Raw genomic sequence first — 27,201 nt, 5'->3', positions numbered from 1 at the left:
TATCCAGCATTCCCTATATCTCCCAGCCTTTCACCCTAACAAGAATATACTTCCTCTGGATTCTCATTATCACCTTAAGATGTGAAACAAACACAGAAGTTGCTATTGAAACTGAACAGGTCTGGCAGAATCTGTGGACAGAAAGCAAAGTTAACATTGAGTCCAGTGACCCTGCTTCAGTTCTGGCCAGCATTTATTATCCATCCCTAATTGTCCAGTGGGTAGTGGCAGTGAACTGCCTTCTTAAAATAATTGCAACTCATGTTGTGTGGGTACACCCTCAGTGCTCTTTGGAAGAGATTACAAGATTGAGAGGATTTTTGACATAACTCCACTGAAAGAATGCTATATAGTCTAGATCAGGATGGTGCTTAGCTTGGAGAGGAGCTTGCAGGTGGCAGTATTTCTGTATATCACTTTTGTCATTTTAGTTGAAGTCGCAGGTTTGGAAGTTGCTGTCCTAAGCTCCTTTGAAACTTGGTACATTTCATCTCAGAGTGGCAGCATGTCCTTGCTGGTGGAGTGAGTGCATGTTGAAGGTGTTTGTTGGGATGCCAATCAACCAGGCTGCTGTGTCCTGGAGGGTGTCAAATTTCTTCAACATCATCAGAGCTGCATTTCTCAAAGAAAAGCAAGAGAAATTTCCAACATTCTGTGCATGGGAATTACAGATGAAAACTTCCATGAAATAGATAAACTGGATCTGCTGTACCAGCCGCAAACAATATTGCCATTTCACTAATAATCCCCATGTAAAACACTAAAACAAACAACTCCATATCATTTGAATTTATTATTAAATGGATATTTGAAACTGATATTACAGTATATATTTTGCAACAGTTCATGAAGAATGTTTAATTCTTTTCTTCATTTGTTATTACTTGTTTAACTTCTTAAAATCTTCATAGTCCGTTTGACAATTGTTTAAGTGCTCCAACAGAAAATAATCACTGTATAGGCTTTCTGCCATTGATATATAATAGGAACATAGGTATGAAAGTAAAGTTGGATTTGTTAGTAGTTAATTCATTGCTGTATCAATACAATAAAGTGGCATCTGACTGAAAAGGTTAATTTGAATCTTCACTTTTGAAGTCCGTTTCAAACTGAATTATTATTATTTCCAGCATTGTGTATATATTAACATTGCAGCATATAGCTTTGGCTTGTCCTTTTAATAAACTTAAAATAAACTTATTTTTGTTCAGGTAAATCCATGTGTTTCTCAGCCTAGTACAAATAACTAGTCACAACAACAAAACTGAAAAAAACTTGTGTCCCAGATTACTAGAACTCGTGCGCAGACACAATTTATTTGGCAAATCTTTTTCCAGTTTTGTAAAGCGTTCAGTTTAGGTTCCTGACATTTTGCTGAGCATCAACATTCTCAAAGGGAGCACGTCCTCAACCCAAGTATTTGGATGGGTCATCATTTTATCCCATACAGATATTTCTTCTTCTGTAGAATCCATCCAATCAACTGTCAATCCATAACTTTTACCTGTAGAATAAAAAAGAATGGTCAAACAGAATGGAGTTTGGTTTACAAAAGCATCATATTTATTACATCACTAAATTTACACAAATGACTGCTGTCACAAGTACAAGGTAATGATGTAGAGGACTTCCATTGTTCTGTACATCAATCACTTTGCACAAAATAAACAGATGCAAATGCCACTTGAGGGAACAAACTGCAATTAAAATAGTGAGCTGCACTGAAATGTTGAGTGCCGAGTGGAATAGAAAGGTGAGGTAACTTTTGAACAGGCAATTGTGGTGGCTGAACAAAATAAAATGTCTACCTAGTCAATTAATTGATCATATTAACCACAATCACCTGCTTAACTAGTTCTATTAATAAATGTCACTGGATCAGTAATTCCAAGGCAAATACCCTGGATTCAAATCCCATCATGGCAGCTTGAACAAGTTAAATTAATAAATCCAAAATATAAAATTAATCCTAGTAATGCGATGATGGATAATTATGGATGGACAACACATATTGGCTCTGAGCAAATAAAAGAGCAAAGAGAAAAAAAAACAATATATGATACTCAAAGATCTCACAACCAATGATCGCAGTTCCACCTCCAGTTGTGAATGATGACGGTCAATTAAATAAAGGAACAAATTCCATAAACATCAGCCAATACAAACAAGTGTGAGGGATTTGCACACATCCTTTCAAACAACACCGACTCAGCAATACCCTCTTCACCAGTTTGGTTCCATAATGGTCACTTGGCTCTAGACTTCATTAGGCTTGGTACAAGTTTGAAAGAAATGTGAAGTTTATTAGCTTGGTAGAAAGAAATAACAGAATAATACTTAAACACAGTATCACTTAAACAGAGAATGACTGTAGAATCCTGAGGTGCAGATGTGTTCTGGTGCTCAAGTCCCAAAATGTTAAAAAGCTGGTCTGGCATGTAATCAAGTCGACTGATTTTTAAATATTCATGGGGTATGAGCATCACCACCTGGGCCAAAATGTGTTACCTATTCCAAGTTGCATTTGAGAAGATGGTGATGAGCAGCATTTTTGAACTACTGCTGTCTATTGGTCAAAGTACCTCCACAAGGCTGTTAGGGAGGGAGTTCCAGGATTTTGATCCAGTGACTGTAAAGAAACTGAAATATTTCCAAGTCAGAATAATGAGTAGCTTGAATGGGAATTTGCAGGTGGTGGTGTTCCCATCGTATCTGTTGCCATTGTCCTTGCAGATGGAAAGGATTGTGGATTTGGAAGGTACAGTCTTAGCAACCTTGGTGAATTTCTACCATGCATCTTGTAAATGATACACACTAATGTTACTGAATTATTGGCACTGGAGAGAGAATTTTTGTGGATGTGGTACCAATCGAGTGGGCTGCTTTGGATGTTGTCAAGCTTCTAGAGGGCTGTGGGGCCTGTGTTCATCCAGCCAAGTAGAGAATATTCCACCACATTCCTGACTAGTGCCTTGTAGATGGTGAATAGGCTGTGGGGAGTCAACAGGTGAGTTACTCCATGCAAGATTCAATGTTACTGACTATGAACCATTCTTTTAATCTCAGTATTTAAATGGCTAGTTCAGTTCAGTTTCTGGTCTATTGTAACCACCTGGATGTCAGTAGTAGGGTAATCAGTGACAGTAATGCAATTGCACCTCGGGGTAACGGTTAGAGATGTTCATTAATGCCATACGAGTGCCAAGCAATGTTACTTTCCACCTTGTCAGTCCAAATCTGGATAATAGGATTTGCTGCACTTGGCACAGACTTCTTCAGTATCTGAGGAGTCACAAATGGCATGCTATCTTTTATTACAAGAGAAATTGAACATAAAAGAATGTTATGTTTCACGGATACAGATAAATCACTCAATTGAAGACTACGATTTCGGTCTTCTTATTTTAAGGAAGGCTGTAGAGTATCAGAGGTTCACTAGATTGGTACTTGGGAAGAGGGACTGTCTTATAAGGATGTTAGAAAGGTCGGGTTTGTTTCCAGTGAAATTTAGAAGAACAAGTGGTGATTTTATTGAAGTGTGAAAGATCTTCAATGGTCTTGACAGGGTAGACATGGAAATTTCTTCTTGCTCATCTGATCAGAACTTGGGAAGACTTAAAATTACTCCTCAACCTTTCAGGACAGATTTGGAGATGGACTGGGGTGTACAAAGTTAAAAATCACACAACACCAGGTTATAGTCCAACAGGTTTAATTGGAAGCACTAGCTTTCGGAGCGCCACTCTTTCATCACAACCACCTGATGAAGGAGCGGTGCTCCGAAAGCTAGTGCTTCCAATTAAACCTGTTGGACTATAACCTGGTGTTGTGTGATTTTTAACTTTCGGGACAGAGATGAGGAGAATTTTGTTCTTTTGGTGGTTGAGAGATTTTGGAACACATTGCCTCAGAGGGCAGTGAAGGCCTTTTAAGGGGTGGATAATTTATGGTTATGCAGGTGATTCAAGGATAATTAGATGTAGATGGGAAACAAAATGTATTGATTGGCACAGCAGGCTCAAGGGATTGAATGGTATACTTCTGCTTCTATATCATATTTGTACATTCATATGTACCTGAGATTTAAATATGGACAGTCAACAGTATCCTTCACGACAATCTTGCGTATTTTGAACTCATATACATGAATTCTCTCGATTTAAAAGAGTCATCAAGAGGTAAACTAAGCAAATGTATTTGCATAGACTGTGATTAAAAATTGAGGAACAGGTCCTTTAAGGGCCAAAACCACTAATTTCATGGGGCACAACTGAAAAATAGTTTTATTCCACATAAAGAAAGCTCACAGTGAAGTTATCATATTTGAAACGGCTTTATATATTATGCTAATTGTACGATACAAATGACCAATTGGTTTCAAATTAGAGATTATGTCATCACCTGACAGTGAACTGCAATCTAATTTTGATTGCACTCACACAGCAATTAATATTTAAAAAGAAATTACAAATTGCAATTTCTGATTTGTAGAATTATTTCAGAAGTTCTCTTGGTCAAGGCTGTGAAATTCACAACAGGAATAAATTACCTCACAGCTACTGTAAATTATATTGAAATTCAAATCTGTACTAATTTCAGCACCATGTTTCAGAGGCTATTACCTGTGCCAAGGCCAATCCTTAGTCCTCCAAGAAAATGATTAATCAGTTTGTCGTGGTCCCAGACAGAAAGTTCAACACATGCATCCTTAAGATCTTCAGTGCTGAAACCATCATAAACCATGGTGTGATTGAATACAGGATTTGTGCTTTTCTTCACAACCCGCGTTTTCTGACGACTTTTTCTGCTTGTGTCTGGAAGAATGAAGCTTGTAGGGTAAAACAGAAACACGATTATAGCATGTTCAAAGGCTTTTCTAATCTCAAAACTTAGGTTTACTATGAAGGAAAGTCTTGCTTTTTGACACATGCATGTCCCAGAATACTAATAAGAACTTGAGCTTTGTTACTCAATTGGATGACTAAGTCAAACAGTTAAGTATCTACTGACAGGTCTCAGAAGTAAGATTTTGCTGTTAAATGAAGAAAATAATCAAATATTTACTATTCTAACTTTTACCTTGATGCAAACATTGGAGAACCAGGCACCAAAAATATTTTCAAACATTTCAGTAGAGGAAATCTGAATAGTCAAATTTTCAATTATTTGTAAATGTTACTGAAAATAATTTTAAGATCCATAACATAACAGAATGCCATATTTTGTGTGTTTTAGTTGACAGTCCTCTCGTTGCCAAATTATGCTTACACTGCATAACTGATCTTCCAGCTCATTAATTCAAAGTTTTCAATCATGACAAGATCTTGTACAAACCTGAGAATGTCTGGAAAACATTCTGTCCTAATATCAACCTGCCTTTGCACTGAATCTCTAATGTCATAAATTGTGTGTGAAAAAGACATGTATTGAGAAATGAGATCTACATGGCTAGAATGGTAGGTTTTGAAAAGAATTTAGGTAGATGTAGCAGATAGAAAACTCAAATGTATACGATATAATGACTGAAGACTCTGTCACAATTGTGGCATGGACCAAGTCATAGGGAAGTCAGAGACTGGCCACTGTCCTGAGCAGATAATGCAAACTGGGCAAAACTTTCCCATTTTCAGTTCAAGTGTTTTAAAGTGTGTGATTCATAGTACCCAGATCCCCATGGCTTAGAGTACCTATTCTCATGTAATCTTCTGCCTTATATCGGATTAATTATACAAAAAGGGTCTTCACATCTCTCATGAAACTATGTGGCAGGAGTTATGGAAGGACCTTGTGACATTCGTAACACATGCATCATATTTAACACCCAGCTGCACATCCCTTCAGATGCTGCAAGCCTGAAACTGTCTCTCCCACTATAGTGTTCCACCTATATTACCAAACACAGCCCAAAAAGGAAAACACATGGTCAGCGAGGCAGAGAGAAAGGCCGTTCTTTATTTTGCTGATGGCATGGTTTCCTGCAGCAACCAGACAAAAGCTGTCCTCTGATCCAAGTCAAAAAGGGACACCCAGCAGAGCAGGAAGAACATCAATGATCTTTGACACTCCACAAGGGGAAAATGCCCAATCTTCCTGATGCTACCTAAAGCTCATTCAGACACTTAATCATTGTAACTTTGCCACTGCACACACATCTCACCCAGGTTGATGAATTACTATTTCACTGTTGCACGTTTCCAGTTCACTGAACTACTTTCACCAATCTCATTTTATCAAACTGCTAACCTTTCCGACCCTCCGAGTTTCCTACTCATGTACTGGGACATCTCAACTTCTATTTCTGCATTAGAACACCAATAACTGTTGTTCCATCCATGTCCATCATACTCAATTCCTCACTTTATCACATTGCTGGAAAAAACTGGCCCAATTCCCAGTCTGATCCTACTTGTAATCTTTGGATTGGTTGGTCTTGGCTGCAGAACTGATTGTGGCTCAATGACCAGGCTGCAAGGACACAGATCCCCGGACTCTGAAAGGACCAAGCACCTACCTGACCATGGCCAACCTGCTGTAGTATAAACAGATAAGCCCCTTTTGACTGACTATGCTGTAACCACAACTGACCCTGCCAACGACCACTCACCTTTGACTTTCAAACCGCCATTTGCTTGAAGCACATGCAGTGCACTTACTGAGTAAACTGTTGGCACATGCTGCAGCTATGTCAACATGTCAACCCTTTAAATGTTCAGTTTTCCCCACCTTGATGACCTGTCTGCCTCTCCCTTTCCATTAAAAACAATGCAAGTCAAAGACACAGGAAGCCTGTAACTAAGCACTAAAGACTTTGCGCACTTAAAACAATTCCAAGTCATTCAGAACATGACAGCTTCCAAGTAAACATAAAGTATGTGTGTTCATAAAGCAAACTAAAAGCCAGAAGATGCATCCTGTGTAGATGCACAAGTTTTCTGTGTCTCTGCATTCAAATTAACTTTGGGACACTGCCAATTCCAAACTCCAGCCTTAAAGAATTGAGGCATGGTGACGGGGTGACGCTTTTTCACTTATATTCGTTCAGAAGATGTGAACTTCACTTGTGGGTTAGCACTTATTGCATATCCTTAATTGACCTTGAGAAATTGGTGAATGAACTGCCTTCTTGAACTGTTGCTGTCAATCTAGTGTACATAGAACCAGAGTTCTGATAGGTTGGAGGTTCCAGGATTTTAACCCAGCATCAGTGAAGGAACAGTGATACCGTAAAGAAATGTCAGTATATTTCCAAGTCAGGACTTGGAAAAACAAAACACAATATTATAGGTGCTGGTAATCAAATTGAAAATAAAATTGGAGGAGAAACTCAGCATGTCTTGCTGTTACTTGGATATCTACTGCTTCAGTAACTGAGGAGTTGCAAATGGTGGTGAACATGGCACAATCATCAGCGAACATCCTCGCTTCTGACCTTAAGGTGAAGGGAAACTCATTGATAAAGCAGCTGAAGATGGTTGAACCTAGGACACTGGCCTGAGCAATTTCTGCAGAAATGTCCTTGGAACTGAAATGACTGACATCTAACAAACATTTTCTATTAGGCCAGGTGTGACTCGAACTAGTGGAAAGTTTCTTCCCAATTCCCACTAACCTCCAGTTTTGCTCAGCCTTCTTGATCCAACGCTTAGCAAAATGCTACCAGATAGCAAGGGCAGCCAATCTCACCTAGAATTCATTTTTGTTCATTTTTTAACCTAGGCTGAAATGAGGTCAGGATTTGTGTACTCCTAGGAGAACCCAAACCTAGCATCAGGTTATTATATGCAAGTGCTACTTGATAGCACTGTTGAGGACTCCTTCCCTTTTTTTTTTTACAGATGATTGAGTAGACTGATGGGGCAATGATTGGCCAGATTGATTTTTTTAATTCATTCAACCACATGATGTGGGCAAATTTGGCTGGGTCAACATTTATTGCCTGTCCCTAGCTGGCCTTAAGAAACTGGTGTCTACAGGAATCACCTTGGCAATATTACACGTTGCTGTGTAGGTACAGGATTGGTAAAGCTTTGTTAGGGGCACAACCAGTTTTGAAGCACAAGCTTTCAGTGCTAATACCAGAATATTGTCAAGGTGTATTGTTTTTGCAAAATCCAGTGCTTTCAGCTGTTTCTTGATATCACAGAATGAATTAAATTGGCTAAAAACTGGCACCTAATGATGCAGAGGACATCCAGATAGGACCAAGATAGAACAACAAAGGTTAGTGGAGTTGTGGATAGTGAGGAGGGCTGTTGTAGATCATAACAGGACATTGACAGGATGCAGAACTGGGCTGATAAGTGGCAATGCAGTTCAACCTGGAAAAGTGCAAAGTTGTTCACTTTGGAAGGTCAAATTTGAATGCAGAATACAGGGTTAAAAGTAGAATTCTTGGCAGTGTGGAGGGATCTTGGGATCCAAGTCCATAGATCCCTCAACGTTGCCACCCAGGTTGATAGGGTTGTTAAGAAGGTGTATGATGTGTTGGCTTTAATTAGCAGGGGGGATTAAGTTTAAAAGCTGCAAGGTTATGCTGTAGCTCTGTAGAGTCCTGGTGTGACTACACTTGGAATATTGTGTTCAGTTCTGGTTGCCTCATAATAGGAAAGATGCGGAAGCTTTAGAGAGGGTGCAAAGGAGATTTACCAGGATGCTGCCTGGACTGGACGACATGTCTAATGAAGAAAGGTTGAGAGAGCCAAGACTTTTTTCATTGGAGCGAAGAAGAATGAGAGTTAACTTGATAGAGGTGTACAAGATGTTGAGAGTATAGATGGAGTGGATAGCAAGAGACTTTTTCCCATAGTGAAAGTGTCTATTACAAGGCTGCACATAATTTTAAGGTATTTGGAGGAAGGTTTAGAGTAGATGTCAGAGGTCAGTTCTTTAGTCAGAGTGTGGTGGGTGTGTGGAATGTACTGCCAGCAGTGGGAGTAGAGTCAGATTCATTAGGGACATTTAAGCAACTCTTGGATAGGCACATGGAAAATAGTACAATGAAGGGTATATAGGTTAGTCTGATCTTAGAGCAGGATAAAAGGCCAGCACAACACTGAGGGCCAAAGGGCCTGTACTGTGCTATACAGTTCTATTTATTCACTTGAAACATCTGGATTAAAAAAAACTGTTACTATTGCTTCAGCCTTATCTTTTAGACTGATGTAGTTGTCCAATTAAGGATAGTGATATTTATGAAGGATCTTCCTCCAGTGACTAAATGTGCCAGGACTGCAGGGCTTCAGTTTGATCTGTTGATTGCAAAATCACTTGGCTTTGTCCATCACTTGCTTCATAAACTGTTTGGGTTCCGGCCAAACCAGGTTGACACCTCATTTTTAGGTATGCCTGGTGATGGTCTTGGCATGACCTCCTGCACTCTCCATTGAACCAAGGCTAATCCCTGGCTTGATGGTATGATAGAATGGAGCTATGAGGTTGTAGATTGTGTTTGACAGCAATCATTCCATTTCTGATGGCCCACAGCACATTTTGAGTTGTTAGATACCTTCAAAATTTATCCTATTTAATATAATGTTAGTATCACACAGTACAATTGAGATTATCCTCAATGTGAAGATAGCACTTCATCTACACAAGAACTATGCAGTGGGCACTCCTATCCATTCTGTCATGGACAGGTGCAACTGCAACAGGCAGATTGGTAAGGATACAGTCAAGAATGTTTTCACCTCTTGTTGGTTCCCTAACCATCTGCATCAGACCCAGTTTAGCAGCTGTATCCCTTAGGACTGGACCAACTCAATAATAAATAGTGGAGCTGCTAAACCATTCTTGATGATAACTGTTAAAATCCCATCCAAAGTATGTTTTATGCCCATGCTATCCATCGTGCTTTCGGGCATGGAGGAGTTGGGATTGGAGGGGATGTGAGAGTAGCATCTGCCCAACACCAACAAAACACAAGCCCATGGTTTGGATTGTTGATTCCTTAAAATGTTAAAAATTAAAAAGACTGGAGTTATGGGAGACAGAGAAATAAAGAATAATGGAAAGGGACTCATGGATAAGAAAACTTGACATGAGAAGAGAGGAAAAGAAAAACAGACAACAATGGAAAAGCTAACAGAATTTTTAAAAACCTTAAATTTAAAAAGCGAAACAGAAATTACTGGAGAAACTCACTCAGTCTGGCAGCATCTGATAAGCGAGAAACAGAGTTAATGTTGAGTCCAAAGAAGAGTCATCTTTGGACTCAAAGCATTTACTTTGTTTCTCTCTTCACAGATGCTGCCAGACTGAGTAAGTTTCTCCAGTAATTTGTTTCTCTTTTCAGATTTAAAGTTTTCTGTTTTTGTTTCAAATTTTCAGCATCTATAATATTTTGTGTTTATTTGAACTTAAGATAGGAAATTTAGACAACGAGTTGGCCAAGGAAAAATGTACAGTAAAAGGAGGAACAAGGAGTTAATAGCTCAAAAGGATAATTCTGATTCTAATGAGGGATTTGATTTAACAAAGAATTTATGCGGAGTGCCTAAATTTAATGTTCGTGGAATCAAAAGGTATTTCACCTTATTTATCAAAGGTAGCCGGGGTAAATGAACCAGCCAAAAGACATTTGGAACTTAATGTTACAAAGCATTTTTACAGATAAGCACTGACTGTGCACAATAGTTTGACAGAATCTCAGTCTGCAGAGTATGAAATGGCCAAAAAGACAAGTCAATGTTTGTGAGCTTGTGTCTGAAGTTCATCATTTTAAATTTTGGTTGACAAAGGAACCTAAACAGACATTTGAAAAATTTGCATGGGAGAAATAGATCAGTTGTTTACATCACTAAAACAAGAGAAAAATTGAGAATTATATTGAAACTATGGCCATGGAAAAATTCAAATAGTATTCCTTTACACTTTTATAAAAATGATTTGGATGAGTTACAAGTATTCCAGATCAGAGAATCAGCAGTTCTGACAGCTATGATATCTTGGGCAGACAATTAGAGATGGAGAGATGCTCATATGGAAATCCATAAGGCAATTGCAAAAATTGGAAATCTGCAGAAGGAACAGTTACTATGTTTAGAGAACAGACAAAAGGAAGGAAGGTCAAAAACTAGAATTTAAAAAAGTGATATAAATTAATGAATGAAAAAAATGGACACACTGGAGCCAATTGTCGGAAGGTAAACGGGAGACAGATTAAATGACAGAAGTAGGAATATCCAAGTAATCTTCAGAAATGGGGCATCAGGAAAGCAGTATTAAAACTGGACAAAGAGATTATGTTTCCTTAGAATGTACTGAGATGGGAGAGATGACTCAAGACAGTCATGAAAATTCTTTTTCTAATGTCGATAAGGAAAATCAAATTATTAGAAATCCTGGATATTTTCTCAAAAGCCTTCAAATCAAAGAGGTAAATCAACAAAGATATTGAAAAACTGGACAAAATCAGTAACTGATGCTGGCTGACGATACTGTGCATCTTCCAGAGAGGATAATAAAGGAGAAAGTATTAATTGGAGGTTAGTACGGAGGTTACAAACCAGTCTCAGATAAATGGACTTGATAAATGGAAGCTTTGTAGCAAAAGTTTTGAAACTAATACCAAAGAAGGGATTGATTTTAGTTTGAGAAATGCCCTGAAAGGATCAAGAATGTTGGCCTCGCAAACGTTGGAGGAACAACCACTGGAGGTAAAAGAAACTGAAATATTACAGGAGAAACAGCTTGGATTGTTCCCTAACAGAGTCGATTTAGAAATTCAGTAATTACATAAAATGTTTGGAAAGTTTACTAAACAAGAATGAGGTAAAAAGGGTGAGGTAAAGAGAATGAAGCGGATATGTTTAGGTCATCTTCTGTCATGGAAATGCAACAAACAGGTTTAGAATTTTGACAGTTAGACAAAACAGCCTATTCAATAATTGAGAAAAGAAACAAAACATTTGAAAGGCAAAGTACTAATGAGGAAATGGAGACTACTTCAACTTCCAGTTAATGAGTAATGGGCAGTGGTCCATCAGGTGGTAGTTCCATCTGAGTACCATAGCGAAAATTTTATGAGTTGGTCACAAAATTCCATTGGCAGGTCACAGACGAAAATATTAAAATATATTTATTGGGCAGAATTACATAAAGGTGTCAAATTTTGTCAGACATGTCACATATGTTAGGCAATTTAGAACTCTCAACCCTCAAATAAACCTGCACTTTAGTTCCAATACTAATTTTTGAATGGTCCTTTACTAGGGTTTAATAGAATGTATGGAATCCCTACCCAAAAATGAGGAATGGTAATCAGTATCTTTTAACGATAATGGATATTTCCAAAATGTTTCCCGAAACAGTCACTTAAGGAAAAATTGCTGCAAAAGTACAAGTAGGAAGTTAGTTTGATAATTTACAAAACAAAATTTACCCAAGGGAATAAAATTTGAACTCTTGATTGAATATTTGCAAAACAAATCCAAAGAATTGACAGCTAGTTTGGGAATATTCAATTTCTATTTTCCGCTAAGGGCCCACAGTCTCAAGGTAGACTGGAAAAATGGCATTAAACTTTGAAGACCATGGTGAGAGCTTAACATCAAGAATGTCATAACGACTAGGATAAGGGATTCATTTGTTACTCTTTGCTATTGGGAACACTCCTAAATGTGCCTACAGGATTTAGTCCCTTTGAACTAACATACAGACTCTTAAGAAAATCACTTAATCTGGTGAAAGAAAAAAAATAAGTTAGAAAGCAAAGCTCAGAGACTATGCTTCCAGACTGTGATATGAATTTCAGAAAAATGGACCAAAATAGAGCTAACCATAATGCATTTAAAGGGCGGTCAACAAACAAAGAAAACTAGAGACGACAAAAAGGCTGACATTCAAAATTTGTTGTTGGAGATGGTGAAAGTATTGCTACCAGTTTGTGGGGAACCATTAAAAATAAAGTTCATTTGGTGCGAGCAAAAAAGAAACTCAATGGTGTAAATTAGATATTGAGTACTTCAAACTGGTTAAACAATCAAATGTGTTATGTTCACATGTGAAAGAGATATTATGATAGGGATAATCGTGAGGAGAATAAGTTTATTTACAGCAGTGAAAGAAGTAGGGAGTGAAATACAAATATCAGAGCAGTTGGAGAATGAATTAGAAATTAAAAATCAAAAATGACCTACTGGCAATCAGACTGGATAACTTGGAGGCACTTAAAACAAAGGTTAGGTAGCATTATGTCTCATCTTCCAAAAATTATCAATGTGACTCACAAAGGCTATTACAGAATCATAAATTAATTTGTTTTGAGGGGCCAGAAAAACAGTTTTGACTGTTTATGATGTTAATGTAGGAATGTGTTACCTACGATGTACAGGGGGATCTTGGAGTTCAAGTCTATAGCTCCCTGAAAGTGGCCACGCAAGTAGCTAGTGTGGTAAATATGACATATGGCATGCTTGCCTTCATTGGTCACCGAGTACAAGAGTCAGGATGTAATGTTGCAGCTTTTTCAGATTTTGGTTAGGCCAGTCAGTACTGAATTCAATTCTGGTCACCACATTACATGAAGGATGTGGAGACTTTAGAGAATTTGCAGAAGAGGTTTACCTGGATTAGAGGATATAAACTATAAGGAGAGGCTCGAAAGACTCGTTTTTTTATTCTGGAGCGGTGGCAGCTAAGGGGAGACGTGATAGAAGTGTATAAAATTATAAGATGCATAGATAGGATTAACAGTCAGAATGTTTTTCCACCAAAGTTGAAGTGTCTAATACTAGGGGTCATGCATTTAAGATGAGAGGGGGCAAGTTCAAAGGAGATGGGAGGGGCAAATTGTTTTTTTTTTAAAACACAGAGAATGGTACAAGTCTGGAACATGCTGCCAGAGTGGTGGAGGAGGCAGATAATACAGGGGTGTTTAAGGGACTTTTAGATAAGCACATGAATATGTAAGGAATGGAAAGATATGGACCAAAGGTTGGAAGAAAGGATAAGTTTAATTTGGCATCATGTTCAGCACAACATTGTGGCCCAAAGGGCCAATTCCTATGCTGTACTGGTCTATGTTCGATCATGAACTTCATCTATTTGCTCACTTGAGCTGATCTCTCTGGTTTGAGTTTGTGTGGATGTTGTTTTACAGGGCTCATTCCTGTTCTATAAAACAACATCCATGCAAACTCAACCCGACTAAGCTTGATGGTCCGAAACTGGATAGTTTTGTATTTTGTACAGATTGTCAGAAAGTCAAAGTGGTAACAAAAATTGACTTACAACCTCTTCCAGGAATTGAGGACTGCATTGAAAATGTTGGATGTCTGTGATTTGTCACTATAATTAAGTTGCTAAAAAGAATATTGTATTATGTTGACTGACTAGAGTACAGAAATATAGAATTTTTTTGTAACCCTAGGAGAGATTTTGTCAATGCAAAGTCATTCCATTTGGAATCAAAAATGCACCAGCAACATTCCAGTAATCAACCAAAAAAAGATAATTGACAGACTATGTAATTGCATGGTTTACATCAACCTTTTTTTAGCCAAACTTGTGAGGAACATTTACAACACATGACTGAACAGTTTGATCAGCTTTAAAAAGCTAATTTGATTAGATGTGTGGCTAAAAGTGAATTTGCCAATGCAAAGAGACTTATTTGAGCTGTCAGGCAAGGTAAGTAGGAAGTGAACATAAAGGCTGTTTTGGATTTTCCTGTACTTAGAACAAAATGCAAAGTTTTCAGATATGTTGGACTGGGTAGACTTTATGAGTGGATAAAAGGTGGAGCCAGAAAAAGCACAGCAGGTCAAGCAGCAGAGAAGGGAAGTCGATGTTTCGGGTCAGAACCTTTCATTGGGCTTCCTGAAACATTGACTCCCCTTCTCCTTTGTTGCTTGATCTTCTGTGCTTTTTCTGACTCCACTCTTTGACTCTTCAGCATCAGCAGTCCTTACCATCTCCCGAGTAGATTTTATCACAAGTTTGTTCTGAACTTCAGCAATATCCTTGCACCTTCATCAAATTTAGGCAGAATATTAGAACGAATGCAAGAATGTCAAAATGCCTTTGAATGAGAAATCTGCGCTGACAGCCACAACAGTTTTAGTCATGCCGATTTAGGAGAAGCGATTCAAACTGTCTGCTGATGCCAGTGACAGTGATATCAGCATGGAGTGATTTTATTGCAGGAGCAGATGGGAATTGTATAGCCTCATTTATTTTTCTAAGGAACTCAAAGCCTGTCAACAGAAATATCCAACAATTGAGAAAGAGACATGGAGTCTTGTATTCGATCTATATCATTTTGAAACTTAAATCACTAACAATGTGGAAGAAACTGTCAGTTATACAGATCATGACAGATTGTTTTGGTAGAGATTAACTGTCCAACCAGATAATTTGAAAATTATTAATGTACCTGGAAAAAGGACAGACTACGGCAGTCCATTTATCAAAAACAGATACGAAGGACACAAAATGATGTACTGCCCATGGATTTATGTTTATTCACAGTTGCTGTATATTCATTACATGTTTAATGTCAATGTGTTACTGCTGTTACAGAAATGTTAAGATCACTTTTAGGTGGGGTAGTGAACTATCTCTTAAAGGTACATTTCCATCCATTCCTGGGGGTGGGGGGTGGGAAGAAGGAGGTTGAAGGTTGACGATTTAAAAGAAGTTTCAATATCATTTATTTTGGAGTTTGAATGTGAAAAAAGGAAGGGAAAAAGGGAAAGCACAGTGTGATACTAATCAAGGAAAAGGTGATCAAACTCTCAATAATGTGAATTTGAAGAAACCGTTAAGTCAAATCTACAGATATGACAGAGAAGGGAACTCTTTGGTATTTGAGTACTGAGAAGTGGTAAATGTAGGGGAGTAGATGAGATTGTATTTTACCCTGTTCCAAAATGTTTCAAGTTGTCTTAAAAGTAAATAATTTGGTTTATTCAATTTTAACCTCCATTTTTGTGTGTAAATAACTTCTTTATTGTTAAAACCAAATCTATGCATTGTGTGCTTATGGTTCAGTGAAAGACCACTGCAATAAATAGTAAGAAATATTATGATCAAACTAGATTTCAGAATGTGATGTGACCTGTCCAGTAGTAACATCTGCTGAGATCATAACACAAGTATAATATGGAAATACATATAAAGTTCAATAGTAATCAAGTAATACTTTTACCATTTAACAAATGGATCCAAACGACTTGGCCTAATCTGGGGTAAATTACTGGCTTCTTTCACCCAGATTTGAACTTCTCCTGTTTTTTTGCCTGTGTGCAGAACCATCAATTACTATGCTGATAAATGAGAAATAACTAAAAATTATTACAAAAAAAAAGGAGAAAATACCTTTGTATCCCTGAGGAATGTAGCGGAAAGCCACTTTTAAGCTGCCTTTATCACCAGTTCTGTTAGCTGAAATTGTCTGCAATGACCATGACCAAGAAACATCATTTAATCGACATTTTGTTGGTAACACTTTGCCATGATACATCAAAAGCTATTTTTAAATATGCAGGTATGTAATTAATGAAAAGTAATTAGATTAGATTAGATTACTTACAGTGTGGAAACAGGCCCTTTGGCCCAACAAGTCCATACCGACCCGCCGAAGCGCAACCCACCCATACCCCTACATTTACCCCTTACCTAACACTACGGGCAATTTAGCATGGCCAGTTCACCTGAACTGCACATTTTTGGACTGTGGGAGGAAACCGGAGCACCCGGAGGAAACCCACGCAGACACAGGGAGAATGTGCAAACTCCACACAGTCAGTCGCCTGAGGCGAGAATTGAACCCGGGTTGCTGGCGCTGTGAGGCAGCAGTGCTAACCGCTGTGCCACCGTGCCGCCCCAATCATAAGTGCAAATAGAGTTTACCAAAAAGGTGTCACACTCTGTCCAATTGCGATAAAGCCCGCTCCCAAATTTCTTTCAGTTACATAGGTTGTGCTTCCTTCTCATATCTCGATCTTGAGAATTTCCTGAACAATAATATCAATTTCCAGGTAGCCTTCACTTTCACATGTACTTTTAACTTCTCACTCTCTGGACTTGGCCATCTACACCCGTGGTTGGCCGTATCTACCCATTTCGATGACGTCTTCCCTTGTTATCTCAAAAATATCAAGTTTTTAATTGTGCTCATCTTTGCTAAGTCATCTTCCAGCATCTACAATATGTTCTCATTACCAATCATATCATCGCTTGTTTAAGACTTTTGTTTCCCCCAATTCTATCTGCCCTTTCATGTAATTGCAATAAATGCACAGGTAGGAGATACATTTAATGTGTCTAGGTTCATAGTCATGGGGAAAGAAAAGCCTGAGATTGACCATAAAGTTTAAATCTTTACAGAACACCTCAATAAAATTGATTGCAACTGAAGCAAATAGAATTCAGGATTCTGAAGAGCAGTCATATCAAACATGAGTCACATCAAACCTGCAGAATTTCTCCAGCACTTTCTCTTTTTATTTCGGATTTCTAGTGTCTGCAGTACTTTTAAAAATTTATCCTGTGTTGTATTGGCCAGACCGTTCAATAGAAAGTCAAGGTAACTGGTATGCACAAAGCATCAGTCAGATATAGCCTGAAGTACGGTGTATCCTTTTTGAATCCAACATAAATAACAACTTTGTTCTAAAGGAGGTACATAGCAGGAATGTGAATGACTAACAGCCGAAGTCCACCAACTAGAGAAAAGAGCATTGTGCATTGGGTTTGGATTCACTGGAGCAGCGCAGACATAGAGACCTAATTCAGATCTCTGATGCAAATAGCATCAATATCCTATTGACAGAAAGATAATTTGAGCTGATGGAGTTATCAATTGAGTTTTTTTTTGTAAAGCAGATATTGAGATGGATAAACTGACATTTATTTTCTCATAGAAAATGACCAGCTTGTCAAAAGTTCTAAACATGATAGAAAGGACCAAATCCTTGCTGCTCTTCAAGGCGGCATTATTACATAATTCTGGAAAACCAGGAAATTTCAGCTGAAGGAAACATAAATATTAGATAATAAATGGGATGGGGCTTCCGCAGGTTTTTGATCACCATTTGAGGCACTGGAGCAGAAATTTTTAAACAGAGGTTGACCAACTGGCTATTCTTCTCCCCTTCAATGACATAGGAAATAGATGCAGGAATTGAAAGATGAGAGGAGGAATATCAGTGTCTAGTAAAAATGGATCAAGCATCTATTGAAATGATGTCCTTTTCTCATCCTGATGAACAACATAATAGCTGACTATTGCCTTGTCCACATTATTATTTAAGTCCCTGCCATTTAAAATGGCAATTTGCTTATATTTCGTTTAATGTAATGAGTAGCATTTTCAAATCAAATGTGACTTCTTGTACATTGCATATCTGACATGGATTTGGCTTTCACCAATTATAAAATGCTATCAACTTGACCACAAATGTGACAACTATATTTTAGGCTTTGAAATCTGCTCTCAGTACTTTCAAAGCAATCTTCATGCACAGTATTTTAGTGCTCCCCTGATAACTCTGTAGTGTTCTAGTCTGAACATTCTACTTATAATTTATTATAGTAGTCTACCTTTCTTTCATTACAATTATATTGTTTCATTGAGTCGATCTTCTAGATTATTTACAGTTTTTCCATTGACTGGACTATGTTGCTTCTTTGCTCTGATGTTTCTCTCCTCAGTCTTATTGAGAGGTTTGCTTATTTTACTTTTCATTACTGATGATGAGTATACACACCTGAAATATTCAGCCTTCTTTTTCATTTTCTTCAGACACTGACTTATAAACTGAGAAGTTTCAGCATTGTACTAATATTTCAAATTTCTATCAATTATTATTGTTTTATTAAAAAATTGCTGCAGGTACACAAAAAAGATAAAATTACATCAGCGATACTACAACCCACATTACTACACAGCAAACTCAACATTCACGCTCCCTTCCCACCAGTTAAGAGCAATCTCACAGTCTTGTCCTCTTTAATTTATATTATAAATTACCCTTGGTTTCAGGTCGTGCCAGTCCATTTTCTTGTTGCTCCAATCCCACTTCCTTAACTCTACTTCTACTTCACCTAGAAAACTGTTGCGGCCAAATGTATCATTGTGCCAGACAGACAGGTTCAGTGTTTGAGCCATCAGGGAGGCTTTGTCAATTTTATACTGTAGGGTGAGAGATGTAGAATACACAAATCAAAAAAAAAACAAGGTCATAACAACATAATTTTACATGAAAGAGCATTCACAGACATTAGTCAGACACTTCATCATTCTATGTTAGGCTATACATTAGAAATTTGCAGCAAACATGTCACAGTAAATAAATAATAAATACACACTCACTATTTGAACATGTACAATATTTTCCAAATAGTAAACAATGGACCCAGGTGACCAATTTTTCTATTCTGAAGTGTCATTTTATACTGTTTCAATGGCATATTTGGCAGGGTCAAGTCAAAATACAGACACTAAAAAGAAATTCTGTCACTAACAGGGGAAAATCAAGCAGTCCTTTCACTGTGGTATGCTGTAATACCAGAAAACCTATGCTACTGCCATCAAAAGATAAAAACTTCAAAGAGTTAAACAACAATAACTAGAAACTTAATTAGAGGGAAAAGTAAAGCACAACAAGATACTCTGCTTTTATCCCAACACAACCATCATCTAGCAAGATCTGTAATTTGGATGTGAGTGGACAATTGCATGGCAGATGAATTATAATGTGAAAAAAAGGGAGGTAATTCACTTTGGTACCAAAAACAGAAAGGCAGATTATCATCTGAATGGCTATAAATTGAGAGAAAGGAATGTGCAATGTGACCAGAGTGGTTTGTACACGAGTCACTGTTTGCTATTTGAAAAATATTGTACATTTTAAAATCATGAATGTGTATTTGTTATTTATTTACTGTGACTTTTTTTTCCTGAATCTCTGACTATCTTCCACAAGTGTTGTGGTTTGATTTATTTCACATGTGTGGAGATTATCTAAATGCAGGCGCTGCATGTGATAAAGGTGGTAAATGGTATTGTAGCCTTCATAGTGAAAGGGATCTCTTGCTGTAATTACACAGGGTCATGGTGAGACCCCAGCTGCAGCACTGTGTTCAGTTTTGGTCTCCTTATCAGAGGAAGGATATTCTTGCTATCTAGGGAGTTTGCAGCAAAGGCTTGCCAGACTGATTCCTTGGATAATGGGACTGGCAGTTGAGGAATGATTGAATAGGTTAGGATTACATTCACTGCATTTCAGAAGAATGGAGGGATGGTATCTCACAGAAACCTATAGGATTCTCCTGGGACTAAACTGGGTAGATACAGGACGAATATTCCCAATGGTGGGGGAGTCCAGAACAGGAGTCACAGGCTAAGGATATGGGGTAAATCACATAGGACTGAGATGGGGAGAAATGTCTTCACCCAGAAAGTGGTGAGGCTGTGGAATTCACTACCACAGAAAGCAGTAGAGGCCAAAACATTCCATCATTTCAAGAAGGATTTGTAGATAGCATTCAGGGCTAAAGGATCAAAGGAGATGGGAGAAAAGGCAGAAACAGGCTGAGTTGGATGCTTAGTCATGATCATAATGAATGGGAAGCAGGCTCTGAAAGTTTTATTTTCTAGGTTGCTATGGGTCCCTGAGATCAAATAGGGAACAGATGCTAAATTCTGTGCTAATTTAGGATTAATTGGCTGAGAACTGGTTACACATTTATGGGGAACAGGTAATCAGTAAATTGAGCTTTGTAATGCATGAGTTGGAATAAAAAATCCAACTAGAAACACATATGCCTAGACTTTATTGAATCAACCTTTAGTCTTTGATATCCATCATCAGGGACTACTACTAAATTTTTCTTTGCAGTCTTGGATAGAAGCAAGAACAATTATATGAAAAACTCTGTTGGGATCCTACACCTTGTTAGTGACAAAAAATCTGCATACGCATCCTTAAACACTTCCACCAACTCCAATTAGACCCCACAACCAAGAAAGTCTTCACCTTCTCTTCCGTAAGGACCGTTTCCCTTCACCAATCCTTGGTTCATGCCACTCTCTCCACCAACGCCCCCAAACGCCCAGGTACCTTCACCAGCAACTGTAAAAGATGCAAAACCTGCCAGCACACCATACCCATCACCTCAATCCAGGGTCCCAAACAGTCCTTCCAGTTGAGACAGGGATTCACCTGCCTCTCCTCCAACCTAGTTTACTGTATCTAGAGCTCCCAATGTGGTTTTCTCTACATCGGGGAGACCAAACGCATACTCAGGGCACGTTTCATCAAACATCTCAGCCAGGCCCGCAAGGGCCGACCTCACCTCCCCGTCACCGCCCATTTTAATTCCCCTTCCCACTCCCTTTCTGACATGACCATTCTCGGACTCCTCCATTTCCTCAGCGAATCAGACCACAAATTGGAGGAACACCACCTCATCTTCCATTTGGACAGCCAAAAACCCAGATGACTCAACATTGAGTTCTCCAATTTCAAATAAACTCCTTCCCATCCCTGACTCCCTTCTCAGCCCCTCCCCCTCCCTTCCATTCCTCTGATTGACCTTCCCTTCCAGCCATCAACTGGATTCATTCCTCCCATCGACCAACCAGATCGTACCCTCCACTTGTGTTCACCGATCCCTACCTCACCACCCCTTTATCAACAGCTCCCTTTTACACCCACCTCACCATCCTGAAGAAAGATTACACCCAAAACATTGACTTCTCCACCTCGTGATGCTGCTTGGCTTGCTGTGTTCTTCCAGCCTCCTGCTTGGGATCCTAAATGTTGGCATTTGTGCCAATAGCATTCCTGATGATCTTTCATGAACATAATGAGTAGCAGAGTAGGCTCAATGGGCTATACAGTCAAAGTTTATTTTTTGTGTTCTGTCTTTCTTTTTCCCTCACCACTTCCACACAGCTGGGCTGCTATAACAAAATAAATCATCATAGGAACTAAAGTACACCATTTGATCCCTTAATCCTTTTTCAGGGCAAAGTTATACCTCAATCCAAATACACCTAATTTCGTCAAATTTACCTAGATAATTTTACTTATCCTTCTGAATGAACTTACTCCATATTAAAACCAAGCTTTGTCAACAACAAAACAAATTGCTTGCTAATTGCATTCTCCATTGGCCAAATTTAGTTTGAACCTGGTTCCGCCCACACAAGGAAATAGTTTTAAAATTATCAGAAATAAGAAGAAAGTAGGCCACTTTGCCCTTGCTCCACCATTGATTATGGCCAAATTTTTACATTGATGCTGTTAATGCCCAAAGATTTATCACCTTCAGTCCTACATCAAATCAGCCTCTCAGTATCTACTCAGTCAAACCATCTCAGAATTTTATGTTTCAATAATATTACCTCGAATTCTTTCATCTCCAGTGAGCAGAATCACCCTATATTTAATCTCTCCTCCTTTCAATTCAGAAAATGGTCTAACAAATGATCTTTCTCGTATCTCTTGATGGGAAGTAATTCTTCTTTGGGTGAGGGAACAAAAACTTAACACAATTCACCAGATATGATCTCACCAAAGCCCTATAATAGTTACAGCAAGACTTAATCCTTTAAGCTCTCTAAGTTGTTATCACTCGAGGGCCATCCTCCAATAAGCTGGCTAAAAGTAAATTTGTATTTGAAAATTTAATTTAGGTTCATTATTTATTTATTTCAAAACAAAATGTTTCATCAAGTTATTAACACCCCCACTCCACAAGCATGAGAAAGAAAGCTATTAACTCTTACCCTCAGTATTTCATTGTAGACCGGATTCAAGGTTCTCTTTTTCACTGTTGTTTTCCTTTTACCAGTTTTAATTTTATCTGGAAGCAGGTAACTTTTCACATATCTAAAAATGAGAGACATATAACAAGATAAAATTGAACCGATAGACTCTGTGATCATTTCATTACTGGAGCCTATAGTTGAATCTTTCCATTTCACTCACAATTATAATAAAATAGAAACCATTTAGACTATCATAATTGACATATTCAAATATATGCCAAAGTTCCTTCCATTTCATGATCTAAATATTTTAAGACTCCAGAATTTGGGCCTCCAGTTCTTGAAAGTGTATTCTATATATTAAATGTGAACTAAAATATCATCTTAAAAGTATGTTTAATCTACTTAAATGTATATTCCCCTTCCCATTCAACACTCTATCACATATTCAATAACATAAATGTACATCTGTTTCCAATCAAATGGTGAGGATCCAATGTCATAGAGGGGATTTTGTGATGCAGTGGCAGTGTCCTGCCTCTGAGCCAGGAGCACTGGGTTAAAGTCCCCTCTTCTCTATAGGAATATAATAACATCTCTGAGGAAGGGGAGGTGATGGCCTAATGGAATTATTATTAGATTATTAGTCCAGAGACCCAGGTAATATTTGGGAACCCATTGTGGCAAATGGTGCAATTTGAATTCAAAAATAAGAAAATTAAGTGTCGAAAACTGAAATTATTGTCCATTATTGGGAAAAACCCAACTGGTTCACTAATATCTCACTAAATTTCCAATGTCACAGTAGGGGTTCTTGTGGTGCAGTGGTAGCATCCCTTCTTCTGAGCTAGGAGCCTGGGTTCATGTTCCACCTGCTCCAAAGTTTGGTCATGCAATATCTGAACGTGTTGATTAAAATTTCTTCAATGCTACAGGATACCTGGCTACCTTGGTCAGTAAGGCATCAGACATTTTCTTAAAAGTGGGTCCGAGCCCCACCATGGACACAATGGGTGTTTGAACTTCACTTTTTGATGAACTTTGTGCAATAGAACATTGAACTTTACAGCGCAGTACAGGCCTCTCGGCTCTCGATGTTGCACCAACCTATGAAACCAATCTGAAGCCCATCTAACCTACACTATTCTATTATTATCCATATGTTTACCCAATGACCACTTAAATGCCCTAAAAGTTGGCAGGTCTACTACAATTGCAGGTAGGTCATTCTAATAGCCTGTATCTCGGTTTTCTCCTCGATAACATTGTCTTTCTCCTGTGTGAATACTGATGAAAAATATTCATTTAGCGCCTCTCCTATCTCCTCTGCCCCCATGCACAACTTCCCACTACTGTCCTTGACTGGCCCTAACCTTATCTTCATCATTCTTCTATTCCTGACATACCTATAGAAAGCTTCAAGGTTTTCCTTCATCCTATCCGCCAAAGACTTCTCATGTCCCCTCCTTGCTATTCTTAGCTATCTCTTTAGGTCTTTCCTGTCTAACTTGGAGCTCTCAAGCACCCTAACTGAGCCTTCACATCTCAATATTATATAAGCCTCCTTCTTCCTCTTGACAAGAGAATCCATTTCTGAAGGAAACTACGGTCCCCGCACTTTATCACTTCCTCTCTGCCTGACAGGTACATACTTATCAAGGAGACACAGTAGCTATTCCTTGAACAAGCTCCACATTTCAATTGTGCCCATCATCCAAAGTTTCCTTCCCAATCCTATAATCCAAAACCTTGCCTAATCACATCATAATTGCCTTGCCCCCAGCTATAACTCTTGCCCTGCATTATATATCTATTCCTTTCCATCGCTAAAGTAAACGTAACCGAATTGTGGTCACTATCACCGAGGTGCTCACCTACCTACCGGTTCATTACCTAGTATAAAATCAAATGTGGTCTCACCTCTTGTTGGCCTATTTAGATACTGTGTCAGGAAACTCTCCTGCATACATTGGACAAAAACTGCCCCATCTAAAAGTACTCAAACTACAGCACTTCCAGTCAATATCTGGAAAGTTAAAGACCCCATAACAACTTCCCTGTTACTTTCGCTCCTATCCAGAATCATCTTTACAATCCTTTCCTCGACATCTCTGGAATGTTTTGGAGGCCTATAGAAAACTCCCAACAGGGTAACTACTCCTTTCCTGTTTGTAACCTCAGCCCATACTACCTCAGTAGATGCGTCCTCAAACATCCTTTCTGCCACCCCTCCCCCCACATTTACCACCAGGTGGGCCACCTACTTCAAAGATATATCATAACATCTCCAATCAAGTTGAATAGAAATTTCACAAGGAAAACCACATTCATTCCAGAGTAATGCATTAGTCCAATCAAAAAAAGCATGCACGCACGCATACTTTATGGAAAAATTAATCACTGTTATAGGAAGGGAAATATTCTAATCTACACCAAAGAATGCAAGCAAACTAGTGGACACCAGATTGTCATACTGTCTGGTCATCAGTTATGTAGCAAAGTTGGGAATAGTGCATTGAAAGAATCATCTCCAGTGATCCTTCACATCCTGATTTCTTTCAATCCACGAAACATTTTCCTCCCTGAATGAAGACCTACAAAAGTCAGTTAAACTCAGTACAGATCTTAGGTCAAACATAAGTTTGGTGTCTGTACAGATCATCATAATGTGAGCATTATATCTGAAACAGTACTTATTCTTGTAGATACATGAGAATTCTATGTGGAATGAATAATCAATAAAAGAAAGCATTACTAACGGATCAGATCGATTTTTCTTCTCTTCAGCAGCAGCTAGGTCTGAGCAGCGTACCACGAAAATATGGAACTCTTTCAACTTGTCTACGTAATCCAATGAAAACTGTATCTTCCCTCTGACATCAATATTTCCAATGTCACTGCTGTAGATGCTCATTGTACTTCCACTAACCTGTTAGCATTCAAATAGTTTAAAAATTAAATAAGCAATATTAAAACAAAATTAGTTTTTTAGGTTGTGCAAATAAACTAAAGATTTTATTAGATCATTCATCCATTATTGGCACTGCTACAGTTTTGCAGATTTAACTAAAAGTTTTCTCTCATTTTTCAGATTTAGCCATTTCCTGCACTACTTAGAAATGCTGAATGATGGTCTTTGGACCTGATTTATGTTATTGGGTTTGTAAAAATAAGTGAGAAGTAGAATAATTATGAAAAAATGAATAAAGAAAAGAAAACATCAAAGCAAGGTTTCTGAATCATTATTACCATCACCACTAAGAAAAGCATAATAGATTGGCAAACTGTAAAATGCATGCAAAATATCTTGAATACAAACTGACAATCTTGAACAAAAACAGTAAAAATAAATGGACATTCATATTAGCTTTTTGTGTTCAAGGGAAGAAAATTGCACTCTGACAGGAAACAAATTAATGCAGAGAACTGTAGGAATTTAAGCAACATTTCATTCTTCCACATTTTTATTTGGAAGTCAACCCCTTTACCCAATAGCAAACACCTTCTTGATCTTCAGATCCAGTGACTTAACTTAACTGAACTGTAATTAGATTTAGGACAGAAGGAGTGGAGTAAATGAACTACTAATAGACTCTTGCAATTTTTAAAAACTTCAGTCAAGCTATATAAATTGTGCTAAATGAAGAAATATAATATAGGACTACAGAATTTTATATTCATGTGTCATTATTTGAGCAATATGACTCTCCTGGTATTTTCAGAGACTACAACAGTGCCACCATATGTATAAAAGTTTGAGGGGCATAGTTAGGGAAGACTTTTCTCCTTGACAGAGGGATCAATATCAGGGAGCATATATTTAAGGTAAAAGGGTAGAAGGTTGAGGAGAGGTGAGGAAATACCTTTTCACCCAGAGAGTGATTGGAATCTGGAACTCTTTTGCTCGTAAGGGTAGTAGAACCAGATACCCCTCCTTACATTTAATCAGCATATTGATGCGCACTTGCAGTGTAAAGGCATACAAAAATACAAAAAGCTAATATGAATGTCCATTTATTTTTACTGTTTTTGTTCAAGATTGTCAGTTTGTCAGCCAAGTGCTGGAAAATGGGATTGGAATATTTAGGTGATTATTTTGATCGGCATGAAAACAATGGAGTGAAGGACAATTTTTTCTGAGCAGCAGATCTTTGACTCTATGACATCAATAAAACTTTCCTGTCAAGAGTTAAAATTTGAAACTGATATTCAGGGACAGTCTAAATTTCTCCCTTTCCTCCCTCTAGTCAGACTTCAATTTTCAAACACTATGCTGTGCAGCTCCAAGAAAGAGTGACATGGAATGGGCTTTCAGCAATGAATTACATAGATTTTATTATTTAAATATATTAATAAATGAATGCAATTTTCTCAAATCTTCCTCTATGAAGCAACTTGAAGAAGAAACATGCTTAGGTTATGTTTTATTATTGCCATTCATTTGATTCTTAATTTAATCCCATAACTCTGAATTTGAC

The 27,201-nt window shown here is 38.0% G+C and overlaps 1 protein-coding gene across 9 annotated transcripts in view; it reads right to left on the bottom strand.

Annotated features, from left to right (window-relative positions):
* Positions 1–774: 774 nt before the first annotated feature.
* sytl2a (synaptotagmin-like 2a) overlaps positions 775–27,201 on the bottom strand; it is a 123,140-nt gene continuing 96,713 nt past the window's right edge. For all 9 annotated transcript variants that reach the window (XM_087988051.1, XM_087988050.1, XM_087988053.1 and 6 more), the window contains 7 exons: positions 25,483–25,652; positions 22,742–22,844; positions 18,977–19,138; positions 16,321–16,396; positions 16,151–16,241; positions 4,623–4,828; positions 775–1,504 (listed from right to left, as the gene is read on the bottom strand). In XM_087988051.1, the coding sequence (XP_087844177.1) occupies positions 1,356–1,504; positions 4,623–4,828; positions 16,151–16,241; positions 16,321–16,396; positions 18,977–19,138; positions 22,742–22,844; positions 25,483–25,652 (957 nt within the window). In that variant the 3' untranslated portion in view covers positions 775–1,355. The remainder of the gene's footprint in view (positions 1,505–4,622; positions 4,829–16,150; positions 16,242–16,320; positions 16,397–18,976; positions 19,139–22,741; positions 22,845–25,482; positions 25,653–27,201) is intronic.

Source organism: Chiloscyllium plagiosum, unplaced genomic scaffold (genome assembly GCF_037043375.1).
Source record: "Chiloscyllium plagiosum isolate Xiang-an unplaced genomic scaffold, Cpla_swu_hap1 HiC_scaffold_6, whole genome shotgun sequence".
In the NCBI taxonomy this organism is placed as follows: domain Eukaryota; kingdom Metazoa; phylum Chordata; class Chondrichthyes; order Orectolobiformes; family Hemiscylliidae; genus Chiloscyllium; species Chiloscyllium plagiosum.
This window is presented reverse-complemented; position numbering and strand designations above follow the sequence as displayed.